The sequence below is a fragment of the Cupressus sempervirens genome, chromosome 4 (genome assembly GCF_028749045.1).
Source record: "Cupressus sempervirens isolate cs-2001-9-10 chromosome 4, ASM2874904v1, whole genome shotgun sequence".
NCBI classification, from domain to species: domain Eukaryota; kingdom Viridiplantae; phylum Streptophyta; class Pinopsida; order Cupressales; family Cupressaceae; genus Cupressus; species Cupressus sempervirens.
Genome location: NC_143121.1, coordinates 806,497,971 through 806,512,657, shown reverse-complemented (window position 1 = coordinate 806,512,657; position 14,687 = coordinate 806,497,971). Strand labels below are relative to the sequence as shown.

General features: G+C 33.5%; 1 protein-coding gene across 4 annotated transcripts in view; it reads right to left on the bottom strand.

Annotated features, from left to right (window-relative positions):
- LOC149563846 (ankyrin repeat domain-containing protein 2B-like) overlaps positions 1 to 6,807 on the bottom strand; it is a 69,867-nt gene extending 63,060 nt beyond the window's left edge. Inside the window, exons 1-2 of one of the 4 annotated variants that reach the window (XM_089826972.1) lie at positions 6,652 to 6,769; positions 2,505 to 2,698 (exon numbers count right to left, since the gene is read on the bottom strand). In XM_089826972.1, coding sequence (XP_089683098.1) covers positions 2,505 to 2,556 — 52 coding nt within the window. In that variant the 5' untranslated portion in view covers positions 2,557 to 2,698; positions 6,652 to 6,769. Of the gene's footprint in view, positions 1 to 2,504; positions 2,699 to 6,651 lie in introns of those variants that run through there. The other 3 variants (XM_089826973.1, XM_089826975.1, XM_089826974.1) reach the window with 3 other exon arrangements.
- Positions 6,808 to 14,687: the final 7,880 nt, after the last annotated feature.

Genomic DNA, 14,687 nt, shown 5'->3' with positions numbered 1-14,687 from the left:
CTTTGACAGTCGTACGGTATCTATAAAGGTCGTACGGTGTTAATAGAGTGCCCGTACGGTGACCAATATGTGTCCAACTTGATGTATGATGTAAAGGAAGACCGAATGGTGGCTGCTGAAGGGGTGAAAGGGCCGTACGGAGGTTGGGAGCAGAGGTGTGTGGGCCGTACAGATCATATGTAGTAGGGAATTACAGTTTTGCATATAAACACAGGATGAGAGATGGACGATGAAGGGGGTAATGCAATAGTAGCCGTACTGGCTGTACAGTACAAAATAGAGGGAGAAAGAATGTCTTACAAGGGAAACACAATGCAAACACCCAGATGCATACAAAACACAAAACGTTAATGGTACAACACTGAAAATTGCAAACACTGAACAAGTAGGGATGAATATTCATCAGATAAATAAGAATTTGCAAATAATATGAGCACTCCAATTTGTTGGATAAAGACTAGTTGAAACACTGACAGAATAGGGTGAGGGTTGAATCCCACCGAAACCATGCAAGCCAGATAGGGAAGGTCTTTCACTTCCGAAATGGCGAACAACGCCAAACTCCAACAGGAATCCATAGTACAGAGAGATATAATCCAAAGCATGCCTACAGAGTACTATGAGCCGTGCTTAAATACCCATCGGGAAAAACTTTCCGAGGGTGTACAAAGTTAGCCGACGGCGAGACAAACTACGAAAACAAACAAAATAAAATGGGTTTGAGATAAAAATAAATCAATCGGCCCGTTACAGAGATTAAATTAATTATTTTATAATGGGGACATTACAGGGGTCACTATTAGCTTTGGTTTAGTCTGGATTAGTAATTTCAGTACTTTGGACTTGTTTTTCCTGCCCTCTATCCAGCTATGAAAAGGCTTATGGCATTTTGTTAAAAACTATCCTACACTTGTATCGACATATTTGATCACCTTCTATCAAAAAGAAAAAGCAACTCATCCCATTTGTTTCTAATTTTGACATTTGTTTTTCAAATTTTAAATTGACAAGAACTACAATAAATGACCAAATGGATAAAGGGTTGCAACTGGATTTGATAAGGAGCATTGTTTCACACAAATAACAAATAGATCCAATAGGACAATAATGCAAGAATAGTGAATACTAAACTTCTATAAGATATTAGTGCACACTTTGATACAAAAATATTGTATTTTAAAATCACATCATACAAAACACAAAATGGATAGATGAATTGTCCTTTCCAAAATCAAGCATGAGGTGCAAATACTACAATGATCTAAAGTCTAGTATAAATTATAATGGGCAAGCGAGATATTTTGGAAAGTGTGGTCCTTCGAATCTTGCACGAATGGCATATAACTGTAAGGTACTCCAAGCATGAACCCATTTTTGCAAACATGTCCCTCAAAAAAATTAGAAGATATTGTTTGTATCAGGGGTTGGAATGTTCCAAAAATGCAACCACAAAAGTTATTTAGGATATTGTGGATTGATATGGACCAAAACTGTGTGTTGTCTCTAATCCACTACCATTCTTGATGCATAAAGAAAGAACTCAAGAAATATTCCAAAAACACAGAATCGGCAATGTCCTTGCTGGGCTATAGTTTTTAATTTCTCTGCACAACTCGCTACTCGAATTCCATTTGTTATAATTATTATTAATATGCTTAAGGAAAATAGATCTACCAGAAATAGTAATTTACTAATTTCCAATCCAATAGCAAATAAACTGAAAAAATAATTGTAATCCAATCAAAGAAAAAAAAAAATTGGTCAAATTAGCAGAAGTAGTCCAATCCAATAAGAATAACTATTCTGAATAATGCATATCTGATAAAAGTGCACAAAAGCCTCAAGCTTGAAATACCATGGCTTTTTTTCTTTTTTCTCTTTTCAGAGTAGAATTGGCAACTCTGATTGTGTCATGTCACCACTATCAAATTAAGATAATTAATACTATTATTTAAGTTGGGCCCAACAATTTCCAATTCTAAAAGCAACTTAATAATATTATTATAATTAAAATAAAAGGTGATTTTAAATACTGGTATTAAAATAAAGGTATTTTTTATAAACTTGGAGAGAAATTTAGGACCCAAGGGCCCAATTCAAAAAGGTATATCAAGGAGAAACTTATCTCCATTAACAGATCATTCAAGCCATCCAAGGATCACTATTGTACTGATTTGTTGAGGATCTGAAGACATTTTCAACCTACCACAATGCCACAATAGTAGTACAGAGTTTTTGGCAAGGAAAAATCATCTTTCCATCACCGATACATATTTGAGGGTCTATATGTTGAGTTTCAGGTTCTTGGCAAAATTTGGGCATTCTGAAGGGCTGGATCTGAGGAGTTAGTCATACCAACAGCTAGTTAATGTTGTTGGAGAGTTTTGGCAACTTTTTTGGAGGTACTCCAGTTTCACAAAAATATAGAAATTATTTATGAAGGATTTGAACCCACAACGTTCATTGTTTGCAAACATTATTCCAGAACAGTTGAAAACCAATACTTGTGGGTTGAATTGTATCAGCCATACAGCCTTTAGACACCATTGCACCCATCTGTCATCTTTACATATTGTTTACCATCATCAAGGAGGTTTCAATCAGACTTGGGGGTGCTGTACCAACATTATATGCCGCCACAAAACAATGTTTTACGCCATTTTATCAGCTGCCACAGGTCCCAAATCCCTGCCACAACCTACAACAGTTCATAACAGGTATATGAGGGTTTTGTGGCATTTCCAAATTGACATTTGGTACAATCTTCTGTGACCAAAAGAAAAATACACATGTAATCATTTCCAGTGCAGTGGGCAAATAAATCGGATCTCTGAAGTTTCCAAACTTGACTATAGCATGTGGAATTGTGCCGACATGATTATTTTAATTCAGATCTGAGTGTTAAGAGTAACCTACAGTTTATATCAGCAATTGTAATTGATGAGAATGATCATAAGAAGAGTTGTATCAGCAAATGAGACTTTAGCGCTAAAGTGTTGTTTTCAGTTTTCATTTGCTGATACAGTTAAGTTTTCTTTACAATTTTTTTTAAAAAAAATAAAAAATCATAGTTTCACTAAATATTGTAGGATTTGAATTGGTGATAGTACAGATTTTCAAAGGTGCTGCCTCGATAACTCCCCCCCATCTCAGTAAACTTAAACTACCTAAAGGAGGACAAAAAGAGGGGCATATTTCCAATAGATGAGTGTTGTCAGTAAAGTTATAAAATAGCCGACGGGTAGATTAGCATGTTGTCGGTAAAGTTATAAAATAGCCGACGGGTAGATTAGCATCCGAAAGGACGCGTGACGGTTGAGTCACCCCTTTGGAATGGTATATGTACACCGTCCGGAATGGACTTTGGATCATGGTTGTAATCATCGTTGTAAGCACTATGTAATCTCCTCGACAACGGGTTAAGGGTCGATGAAGGTGAGAAAGAAGAGGGAAATGAATGTCCAAAGGAATATAGAGAAGCGAAAGAAGGAAAGGCAGTTACGGCTGAAGCTGAAGGGAAGAACATACAGTACGAACCTAGAAAAAAGAAAGATTCCATCGTACGGTACACAATAAATAGACTGCATGGAAAGAAAAGGTTACAACACACCATGAATTTACTAGAAAGGTGCCGGCAACAAGGAAAACACATCGTATGGTCTGCACAAGAAACAAAGAGGAAGGGCTTAATAAAAACTTCAACAATACGGAGTGAAGGTTCTAAAATCAAGAATACAACTATTGACGGCAAGGAGTGGTAGCTGACGGAATTCATGGTACCAAGCTTCGAGAACAAGATTGGAGATATGGAAATCCTGAGGGAGAGATCGTGTAACTTAAATAAACTTGATGAGCGAAGATTGCAGGCACAATGGGCCATGGAGGTGATGCAGAATAGGCGCAAAGTGTGGCATGATAAACACCTAAAACTAAACAAGTTTCTACTGAGACAGATGGTGTTGAAGTATAGTGGACAGAACAAAATCAAACCGGGGAAGTTTAAAGTGAAATGGGTCAGACCATACCAAATCCGAGAAGTAGGGAACAATAGAGCAAGCCTTTCGAGAGGGGTGATACGCTTTGAGGCACTCAGAGTAGGTGTTAGATGCGAGGCTGTCTTGGTGGATGCATAGAGAGCTCGGGAGGAGTTGATCATCCAGTTGAAGGCAGTACTGCAACACTTGGTTCAGTGTACCCAGAAGTTGGAAGCAGAGAAAGCGGCATGGGTGGATATTTTGTAATCGTCGTCCGGAGATGACTTTTCTTTTTGGGGGGGATGATGTTGTTGGTAAAGTTATAAAATAGCCGACGAGTAGATTAGCATGTTGTCAGTAAAGTTATAAAATAGCCAACAGGTAGATTAGCATCCGAAAGGACGAATAACGGTTGAGTCACCCCTTTGGAATGCTATATGTACACCGTTCGGAATGGACTTTGGATCATGGTTGTAATCATCATTGTAAGCACTATGTAATCTCTTAGGCATATATGCGAATAATAAAAGGAGTACTGTTGCATTACATGTTCTTGTCTATTGCATGTATGCATTAAACTATTTACCCCATACGGTAAAAAATGAGCTCCCATTGGCAAGTCACTCAGTGAGGCCAATCCTTCCACTGTGCCATAACCAAAGTGAAACCACTTTTGAGAAGCAAAATCACAAACAATGAAAAATGAATTCCAAAGGATGGTAGCTCAATTGGTTGAGTACAATTGGTGAGGATGATGACACAAGATAGAGAAAGCCATCCACCAAGGTTCAAACCCCCATAGACGCATTTGGGCTAGGTTTGACACTTGGTGACTGCGACAGACGAGATCCCCTACATGTGGCTGCTTAGCCAAAGGAGACTTGTAGTTTAAATTTATGCTGCCTCATAATGTTGTAATCCTATAAGGGCAGAGATTCCAACATCTACACACTGACATGTTTCCATGAAAAAGGGAAAAACAAGGTTGCACAGGGACGGGGGTACTTAGGTACTTAGGGTGCTGGTACGGGTACAGGTATAGGTAGGACTATTTTTCAAAAGAGGGGACATGGATACTTGGGTACATCAAACTTTTTTTTGAAAATAATTTTAATATTTATAGAAAATCTGAAATATGAGTAATGACAATGGTTTTTCAAAAGAACAGTGATAAAGTTTGCAAATGTGATGTATTGTTTTCAGTTTTAGATTGCAATATATTTGTAATAATAATATATGAAAAATGTGTAGATGCATAACAGAGAAAGCAGACTTTAATCATGAACAAGAAGATCATAAATCATAGAACAATGCCACATTGCAAATGATAAACTTCTGACTTGAACAGTGATAAAGTTTACTATTAATCAGTATTGAATCATAAGTTTCAAATTGATTACGTATTGAATTAAGCTTGATAAACAACAACCTGATACGTAGAAAAAAATTGAAACAAAAATCAGTTTAATCAAGGTCTTTAACTATGATGCTCTCCCCTGAATACCCGGTACTTGCAGTATGTGTACCTGGTAATCGGGTACACATACCAAGGGTGGGTACATGTACCCATGCAACCAAAGGAAAAAAATGAATTCCACAACCGCTGCCCTAGAATGGACTATCTACCTCGTATTCATCGATAATATTGGCTTGGTGCATCCCAAACTCGTCACGAATACTAACTAGAAAATATAAAATCTAGAATTTGCTTAAGGATTTTGGAAAGCTTTACATGCCATCTGTCAGCTACTACACAACCCAATAATACATATGATGACAAATAAATGACTAGGTGTGCAAAAAACTCCCACCACATTCTCAACTAGTTCCCTATAAGATACACACCATAATGAAATTAGATTATGCATTTGGGATTTAAGTAACTTGTAGCAACTAAGTAGGTTAGATGATATCGAAAATGCTCTCCTATCACCAAATCCAAAATAACTCAGATAACAATGTTAGTAGGCTATTACGATTTTCTGGTCTATAAGTTACACAATTACCACTGAAGGCTGCTGACTAATGAACAAGCTTTCATAATAAAGCTCCAGTTTCAAATTATAGTATCAAAATTGACCTGACTGAATCTGTCAACAAGACATTAATGATTGTAATAGTATAGATCGAGCATTTGTCAATGACTGTTTTTAGGTTTTAAGATTCCAGTGGGTCCAGTTATTCCTAACAAAATTCTGTGCTCATTGATCCTAACATTCAAATCCAGTGCAAGAGCTACTCCTGGGTCCTGACATCCAAGAAGAAATCTGCCCAACACGTGAAACTTACCAACTTAAGAGAGAGTAATCAAGTTTTAAATTAACTTATAAGCATGAAAATTGTAATTCCAAACGGCCTTAAAAAACCTTAGTATGCATAATACAATATCCTTGCAACTACTAATCATATCCTCTCTAGCTAATTCCAGAATTCCCTTACTTTCTTGGTTTCTTTTAAATTCATAAAATTACAAATTGGAACGTGATGACGGCAAAACCAGGGAGTCAATCCCAGTGTCTGTGAATGCTTTTATTTCTACAAGTAGAGAGCAAACATGAAAGTTTGTTTTCTATGAATTCAATGGCCGTTAATTACCGCACAATTTATTTAGAAATATCACAGAACGTGAAATAAAAAGAAAAAACATAGAGCCAGCGAGTATGTGGAAGTCCGGAACCTGATGAGGTTGATGGAGATGCCATGTTTGCTCCCTTATTTTATCTGTTTCTTCTCTGATGATAATGCCTTTCATTTTTTTTCTTCCAACGTACGAGCTTTTTGTGCAGAACAAAAATAATTGACTTGAGGAAAGATGATCGCTTTATCTATTTGATGATTGGCGCAGAGAATGGGTGTAATAAAGCTATGTGGATCATGTTTCCCTGATTAGAATGAATGGTATTTGTTATACATAATTGGAAATTAAATGTTCTTTTCATTATATTTATCTTCTTAATTTATTTTATTTTATTAGATACTCTTTCAATACCCACAAAGGGAAATAAATCTTTACATAAATTATTTGAGCTCGTAAAATTGAATGTATTCAGAAATATAAATTAATATAGATAGTAGAGTTTGATAAAATAGTGATAATGAAATATAAAATATTATTAATATTATAGATTTTTTTAGTTGATTTGAACAAAGATCGTAAATTTTCAAATATTAATATTTATCGTGCTTGATTATTCCTACAATTTCAATCTATTTTTCATAAGCTACAAATATTTATGCCACTTGTAGGCTATTTATTGCATTTATAATGCTTTAATAAAAAAAGACACAAGTCATAAGAGAAAATGATATGGGATAATTTTACTTTTTTTTTCTCCCATTTTGATGTGCATGCAAAACTTCTTCAAAAATGCATATCAAATCAATAAAATTTCTTAATGTATTTAACTAAATATTTTTTTAAAATTAAAATAATTTTAATCTAGTTAAAGAATGAGCCATTAATTAATTATTCTTCTCATGACCACTCCCTTGAAAGTTAGAAAATAGAGAAAAATATGTAATGGGTAGCATCAACAACCCATTTTAAGATAATCATCATGAGATTATAATATTACATTGTTTTATGCCCCTATTTTGACGTGCCTCCAACACCCATTTTTAAATAATCATTAATTATAACTTAGATTTAAAACCATTTTAATATAGTAATTAAACATAAATTGGATCCAAGACAAAAGTTCTTAAAATAGTAAAAATAAAGAAAATAAGGAAACTTCATTCCCAAGTAACAATATATTTAAAAAGAAAAACATTACACCTAGTAAAACTATATTAAGGGAAACTTCATTCCCAAGTAACATAAAATGTAAGTTTATGCACACTACTTGTAATCTACATGTTAACTAGGGTGCCTAAGGTTTTCTTAACTAGAAAAATAAAAATTAGAAAGAATTGAAGTGATGCAAAAGATAATGTGATCTGATGATGAATGATTCAAGTTATTAGATGCAACCAAGATGAGGAAACTGTGTTCAAATGTTGTGCAAGAGCATAGAAAATAAAAAATAAAGGTAACAAATTCACTTAGATAAAAGTTATATAGTAATTAAGTATTTTGGAAATAGAAGTATGCATTCACCAATTAGGTTTAAAGGCATATAAAGGAAAGGACTAGACCACTAGATTCTTGAATAAATAACAAGAAGGCCAAGTATAGGGGATGGACTTGTAAATTAATAGATGACTTCATATGCACTCAGTTGGTGGTCCACTAGCCAAATGAATGGCATCGTCATCAGTCTACATATCATCAATACAACTATCTTCCTAACCTTGTCCAAGGCTAGGGTTTGCTACACTAATGGTTGTGTTGAACTAGTAATCCCAAAGTAGTGTCCCAATGCGAGGATAGATATAGGATGAGTGCTCTAAAGAATCTTACTATCACAGGAGGTCTTATCTTTGATACAACTCAAGTATATAAAAACTAATACATAGAGAATTATGGACAATACCAATGTAGTGTAATTCATGGTTCTATCACAACATCCCCCATCCTTACTTTACTGGAAAAGAAAAGTATAGGGCACTTAACCAAAATATTAACATTTACTCTTTAAGATCCAAAATTGATCATCCTTTACAACTAAAATTACATTATCAATCTACCTGATTTGACATGTTCCCTCATATAATTATATCCTTACTCCATATCTCTCAATAGGTTGCATGAATATTATATACCATAAGGGAATGTAATTAATATTGATACCTCTATCAATATCAAGTATTTCACAATCCCTTTCCATAAATGGCTTAAGTTTGCATTCTTTCTCTATACCATAGGGTTATGTGTGATTCTATAAGCTCTTCAAACACTAAAGTCTAAGAGAAAAATACTTGGTAATTAGAATCCTTTATTTCACTCACACTATACAAGGTCTTAACATAACCAAAATCACATAGTTCTATCTATAAGTTGTTTTTTTCTTCTTATCACTAGAGTTGTTATATGTTACATACAACTCACCATTCAATTTTGTATTTATCATCATATTCAAATAGTTCTATTATCTTATTAGGGTTATCTTCCTATAGAAGCATTTAGATACACCCAAGCTTTGGGTGCTTATAACTATCTCACAACCGGTTAAACCAACCTTTAGATTTAAACCTTCTTCTTTACCTCAACATTGGACGAATGGGAAGCTCTAGGAGCCCTACCTCATCAACCACCTCGACCGCCTCATCCTGCTTGATCAACTCGAGTAACAATTGGTGTCCTACACAAAGGTTAATGGTTTAACATAAATTGAAACATAAATGGTTAATTGATCAATTACTATGTTAAGTGAAATCTACTTAGTTTAATTAATTGTACTATGTTGATTGTAAAAAAAATTCAATTGTATAAGGTAGAAGCACAAGTCTTACATTATTTTTGATGCATGCAACTTATTTTGTATTTGTTTGATTTTGAAATTGATTTTTTAGATAGAAAGAGGACTCAAATTTGGAGTTTTTGGTTATTTTTTAGAGTTTTTATTGTCTTGTTCACTATTTGTCCATTATCATCCAATACAAAGGTTTATTTTGGGTAGTAAACCTATGTTTGATTCACGCCAAAAAACATGTACATAATGAAATCAAAATATATTAAATCTATAATCATTAGAAAGCCTGTTCTGATTGCTTGTTCCATGCAAATGGGCAAGTATTAATTTTTCCATTTGTGCCCTCAAATTGAGTCCCCAAGCCAAGATTTCTTTACAAATTATTTATCATTTGTAAAACATGCTTGGGACTTTCTGTAGGAAGTAGTTTCTATTGAAACTATTTTAACTAGTTTCTATCGAAATAATTTCAATTTTTTTTGTGATTTCAACCAAATACTTTTGATCAAAAGTACATTACATTTGATCGGAAGTATCTAAAAAGGTACTTTTGATAGGAAGTAAAGAAATTTCTAACAAAAGTCCCTAACGAGTTTCTATCAAATCTCCATAAGAATTTTTTTGGCATTTCAATTTTTGGAGAATTTCGTTCCTCTTAAAAAGTGTAACCTATGGACTATTATATAAACAATCTTGTTCATAGTAGACCTGAAATTGCATTAGCAATTGGTGTTGTTGCAAGATTTTCTCCTAATTTTAAGGAGAATCACATGATGGTTGTGAAAATGATATTGAGATATCTGAAAGGAACATAAGACTATGGATTATGGTAAAAAAAGAATGACAAGTTTGAGCTGAAATTTTACACCAATTTTAATTGGGCTGGAAATATTGATGGAAGAAAGAGTATAAGTGGAGGAGCTTTCTTTCTAGGAAAGAAATTGATTTCATGGATAAGTAAGAAGAAAAATTGTATTTCTTAATCACAATAGAAGCTAAATATGTTGCAGTAGCAATTAATTGTTCAAACATTGTGTGGATCAAACAATTATTGGAAGGGATGAAGGAAGAGATTACTGAACTTGTGGTGATATATTGTGACAACACAAGTGCTATAAACATATCCAAGAATCCTATGATGCACACAAAGACAAATAATAATTCAATTAAATATCATTACTTGATGGAATTTGTTCAAGACAAAGAAGTAAGACTAGAATATGTGAATACAAAGGAATAGATAGCTAATATATTCACTAAGAAACTACCTAATGATTCATTTTTGTATCTAACAGGTAAGCTAGGGGTCATTCGGCTATTTGAAGCAAACTAAGAAGAGATGCAACATTGCATCAATTTTATTAGAATATCTTATAGATTGATGCAAGATACCACATTTTTAGAAGATGCCTAAAGCTGTGAAAAGAAGGATAGAAGCATGAGTTGATGAAGCTATAAGTAAGTACATGGTGATAAAGTCAAGGACAAAGATGAAAGATGAAGAGATTATTTAAAAAATCAATTAGTACAAAAAGTGATAAAGTGAATAATCTGTATAGAAGATGATTTCTTTGACATTATTATCAAAGAGGGAGAATATGTTGTTAAGTTACCATTCAATACAAGTTGTAAATCAAGAGGGAGATATGTGCTAAGTTAGCATCCAATATATAAAGATATGTGAGGGAGAAGATGAATGTCAATATATCATCATGAGAGATATATCAAAGAGGGAGTTATTACAATTGGTATTACAATGAAGAATCCTAATTGGTATCATAGAGGGAGAAGTGTAAAGAAGAAAAGAGAGATCATGTCAAAGATTACATGGATGCGAATCAGAATGAAACTAAGGATATTAATGAAGATCTAACACAATGAATACAAAAGGAGTTGATAGTGAAAATCCAGAGAATACTTTTGGCATTGCATGGTAACTAAAGGTGTTTACATCAATTCCGAAGAGGGAGATTGTTGGAAGGCGTTTACATCAATTCCAAAGAGGGAGATTGTTGGAAACTAAAATTGGAACAATTGGTATGTTGCCAATGATGTCAAGCCTTACTGGTAAGACATTTTCTAACAATGTAGAGTGTCATATTAGTTGATTGATGAACAGGATTCGAAAAGAGAAGATAAAAAGAAAAACTTGTAAATTTATTGAGTAAAGAGGAGTAATTATGATGAAATTACAATGGGCACTTGTATCAGTTAGTATTTAACAAGATAATGTGTTGTTTGATCATTGTATGTAGTGTAGAAGAGATGATTGATAGAAGACAAGAATTTGAGTAAAACACAAGTTTGACCTAGTATCCTATGGTCAATGAAGAAGTTGAACAAAAAGATCAAGGAACTTAAGTAATAGCCAAGAAACATAGAATTAGACAAGTGATGGTAATGGTTGAGCAAGATGAAGAAGAAAATTGCAATAGCAATTGAGTGTAGTGAAGGCCAAGCAAGCCAATGTAAGCCAAGAGAGATAGATCAGTAATGACTAAGCTAACTATGAGCTGAAGAACATAGTGATGATTGAGTGTCAAGAAATTAATAGTTTGTGAAAGAATCAATATTTGAGGCTGACACTATTGAATTTACGAATTGGTCAAAATGTGTAAAAGATAAGGATTGATGAGCTTGATTATTTAATGCATGAATTAAGGTTGTGAAGTGATCTAAGGTGAGGATTCAAAGAGAATTTTCTAGAAGTTTCAAGAAAGGAGAAGGAAAAAATGATGGACAAATTCAATGAATCTAATCAAACTCTAAGATCTACGGTTATGTTTAAGTGGCAAAAGATCAAGCCCATCTATTTAAGGAGGCACAAAAGATGATTTTATGTTGGTTGTTGGTTGTTAGACTATAAAAATTTTGAAGGACAAGAGAAGAACAAAATTGTAGAGGAAAAGTGAGAATTTGGTGATAACGAGATTGCCTGAAGGGTTGCCAAGCATATTAGAGATGAAGAATGTGATGAAGTCTAGTCAATGAGCTAGGATTGAGCCAAATGGAGATCTAAATTTTGAAAGTGAGTTATATTTTATCAGATCAGCCTAGTTGTTACTTTCTAACCATTGTTGTAGTACAATCCTTTAATTAAGGTTGACCTAAAAATCATATTGTTAATCCTTTAATCAAGGTGACATTCTAATGGAATGTTCTAAAGAAATCTAACAAGGTCACTCCTAACAAGATGATTAAATCTTTAATAGGGTCGTACCTAATAATGTGTTTTGTAACCTTTAATAGGGTTAACTCTTCACCAAGCTCATTTTAGAAGAGTGAAAGGGGGTAAAATGTTACTTGGTGGTTTTTCCCAAACTGGGTTTCCATGTTTAATCCTAATGTCATACTTGTGTGAATGTTGTTTTCATATTCCATGCTATTTACTGTTATATGTTTATGTCATTTAGCATTTACTAAACATAGAGCTAAGTGATGTTATGATAAGTTAAATTACTAATGAATTAGTATATTGTATGTGTAAGTTTTATGAGTTTGACTAAGTTTTTTGAAGTTGTTACAAGTTGAATTGGTACATCTAGACCTGAGGATAAATGTTTCACCCCCCTCTTAGTTATTCCAATCATTCTAACAACTAATCCTTTAGAATTTTCTACCTATAACCATGGGTCTACCAACTATCTTACAATTCTCTAATTCAATAAAAAAAATTATCTCTAGGTTAGGATTAATGAGATAGAAATAACAATTACATGCAAATATAACCAATATTAGGAAAATAATAAATCACAAGACACACATATTTAACATGGTTCATTCAATCCATGGGCTATGCCCACCAAACAATGAGTTCAATATTCTTATTATTTAGTGATTACAACTTTATTACAATCTGTAATCCCTTACAACTCAATACCGCCGCAAGAAGCTACAATATCATCATACATTATGAAATGCCTAACCCTAAGCCATTTTATACAATATTTTTTATGCTTACAAAGTAGAGCTAGAATAAGACGGTAGAGCTAGAATAAGACGGCCAATAGAAAAATATAACTTTTGATGTCTTTTACAATAGTAAATTCATTTTTGGAACTTAGGGGTGCTTCCCCTTGACCTATCCAATATTATGACAATGAGTGTGCCTGGGTCCACTAACCCTAGGACCCCATAAGGGGCACTTCCCTTTGACCCCTAGAGGATGGGGGTACTTCCCCCAAACCATCATAATAAAATATAGAGGGAAACCATGCTATATAAAGTGGGGAAAAATTAACCTCTGAGTCTAATTAGGCTCCACATTACAACACTCCAATCATGCTCATCTCAAATTCATTCTTCATTTATTCAAAAAATTCTCGCTAGCCTCATTGTTATCTTTAATGATAATATCATTTACAAATACTACAATTATTTTAAAAACTATTTGAAGTAGATGTTACTATGTGCATTACCATTCTTAAATCCCAAAATGATTAAGTGTTTGTCCAATCTCACATACCATGCTGAAGGAGACTTTTGAGTCCATATAATGTCTTCTTTAGTCTGAAAATCATGTCTTGTTCTTCAATAAGAGGAAATCCATTAGGTTATTCTATGTAGGCCTCTTCCTCAAGATCGCCATTCAAAAATATTGACCTAACATCCATCAGATATACCTTGAAATTCTTATTAGATGCATTAGCCAAAGACATTCTTACCACTTCAAGTCTTGCAATAGGAGAAAAAGTTTCTTCAAAACTAATCCTTTCGTATTGTGAATAACCTTTACATACCAACCTTTCTTTGTTTCTTACCTCTTCTCCTTCTTCATTCATCTTATTTTTTATTACTGACTTAGTGCCAATAACATTCTTATGTTTAGGTCTAGGGAGTTGTTCCCAAATCTTGGTGTTATCAATTTGATCAAGTTCTTCTCTCATTGCACTCATACAATATTCACCTTTACATGCCTCATCTATTATCTTAGGTTCAACTTCTAAAATCAAACATAACTCTTCATTTATCTTATTCATTTTCATCACTCTTTTGTTTATGCTTCCAATGATATGATCAATAGGATGATTTCTTGAAACATACCTAGGTGTTCTATATTCTAGTATTTTTTATCTTCTCTAGTCTTGGGTTCATCTCTAAGTTATTCAATTTGTACCTGAAAGTCATTATCTATCTCATATAATAGTTCTTGTTCATTCTGATGGCTAGGCCTTTGACTAGAACTTGCTTCATTATTTGAAAAATAATTATCCATTCTTGTATCCTGATTTTTTCATCAACTCTAAAATTTTTACTCTTAGATATTGTCCTAAATCTTTGATTATAAACATATATATTCCTTTCTTTTCAAAGAATAACTAAGGAATATACCTTCATCACTTTTGGGATCAAACTTTCC